This window comes from Aplysia californica, unplaced genomic scaffold (assembly GCF_000002075.1).
Source record: "Aplysia californica isolate F4 #8 unplaced genomic scaffold, AplCal3.0 scaffold01022, whole genome shotgun sequence".
Taxonomy (NCBI): Eukaryota; Metazoa; Mollusca; class Gastropoda; order Aplysiida; family Aplysiidae; genus Aplysia; species Aplysia californica.
In genome coordinates, this window is record NW_004798292.1 from 63,610 (window position 1) to 65,527 (window position 1,918).

General features: G+C 42.0%; 1 protein-coding gene across 1 annotated transcript in view; it reads right to left on the minus strand.

The window, feature by feature from the left end:
* LOC101857913 (forkhead box protein J3) overlaps positions 1-1,918 on the minus strand; it is a gene marked incomplete in the record, with an annotated part of 55,630 nt that overhangs the window by 16,346 nt on the left and 37,366 nt on the right. The window contains 1 exon segment of the mRNA XM_005111190.3: positions 443-559. Coding sequence (XP_005111247.3) covers positions 443-559 — 117 coding nt within the window.

Here is a 1,918-nt window from a genome sequence, read left to right on the forward strand (position 1 = left end):
CACACACACACACACACACACACACACACACACAACGTTTAAGTAACACACCATCTAGCCAAAACCAGACATACTGCCAAACAAACAGTTTCAGCTTAGTTCTAATAACAGTTTTACGTCACTTGCAACCCGCATAGGTCATATTAGAGATCAGAAGTGTTACTGGAGAGTAATATTCAAAGAAAAGAAAGGATGAGATATAAGAAAGATAGATGAAGCAAACAACACACTAACCGGAGCAACTGCCAACCACCCACCAAACAAACAGATATAACGTCGCCTCAGAACTATTAATTTTGTCCAAAGATCACCCTCAATGAAGATCACTTTGGGGACAACATAGTTCAGAGGCTACGATATACAAAACACACCGCACAATCACGCAAAGAAAAGACGTCACAAAACAAGCCCAAACCTCGACAAACGAGCCATCACAACTCACCCTGGAAATGCGACATGTCTATGTTCTGCCAGTCGTTCCCGCTCGACCTCATGCTCTCCTTCAGGCTGTCCAGATTTTGAAGCCAGTCCGACGACGACAAATTCAAGTTGGGAAAACCTGGACAAACAAGAGAAGACGTTTTGTTTTTTTGTTGGGGTTTTATTTTTATTTTTTATTTTTTTTTGGGGGGGAGGGGTTGGAGGGGTTGTTTTGTTTTGGTTTTTTTGTTTGTTTGTTTGTTGTTGTTTTTTTTGGAGGGGGGGGGGGCTCTTAGTAAAAGTTTTACGGCACTTGTAATACAAAAAGGTCATATGAGCGCCAAGATTAGAGGTGTTACAAAAGACTAGCCAAACACAAAAAAGAAGGAGGGGGGATAAAGATGTTTGAAAGGTAAGAAGAAGCCAACCACCCACAAAAGTAGCTTAAGGTCAAAATGGGGAGTCAGTCAAGCGCTCACCTCAAAACAAAACATGTTATTTTTTAAAAAAAACAGGTTGTGGGGTTGTTGTTTTTCATACAAAACAGTGTTACATTATACGAAAAAGTTATGGTTAGAAGGGGACAGCCTCCCTGGAGTCTTCTTTTTCTTTTCTTTTTTTTTCCTTAAAAAAAAAGGGATAATGTACAAAAAGAGAGACTGAAATTGTTAACCCACAAAGAAACACAAAGGCATTTCTTTCTTTGTTTTCTGTAATTGCCTTATTTTTATAGTGAGATGTTTTTTTTAGTACGAGATACACGGCACTTGCAACACAATAAGGTCATATAAAGGCTGAAGATTAGAGGTGTTACAAGAGAGTTCTCAGTGACAAACACAAAACAGAAGGAGGAGAGATCAGGATAATATAGATGTTTGACAGGAAAGAAGGAGCAAACCACATCAGAGCACCCGCCAACCACCCACCATTGTAAGAGTTTTCCGGCACTTGCAACACAATTAGGTCATGTAAGTTTAGTTTTAGTAGAGGTTTTACGGCGCTCGCAACGGCATAAGGTCATATGAGCTCCAGAAGATTAGAAGTGTTACAAGAGAGTGATATACATAAAAAGGAAGAAGGGCAGATAAGGACGACACGTGTTTGATAGGAAAGAAGAAACAAACCACACCAAAGCACCCGCCAACCACCTACGGTCAAGTAAGTGCCGAAGATTAAAGGCGCTACAAGAGAATAACAGCACTCGCCAACCACCCACACAAAGACACACTGACAGAATAACTGCTATTACGCAAGTAAAGTCAAGTCCTTTCGCTGCCCCCGAGGTGGCCACAGCGCCAGCGGGCGCCTAATCCGATCTACACCGCGTGTAGTGGAACAGGTGACTCAGGCCTGGTTCGGTGCCTGGACGCCTGGACAGAAGAAACGCTTGGTAATACAACACCCCCCCCCTCCCCCACGCACGCACACACTTAAAAAAACAGTGCTCATATGACATGTAGTTGTGGGTGCTGTAAAATTCTTATCAAAACTTTTTACA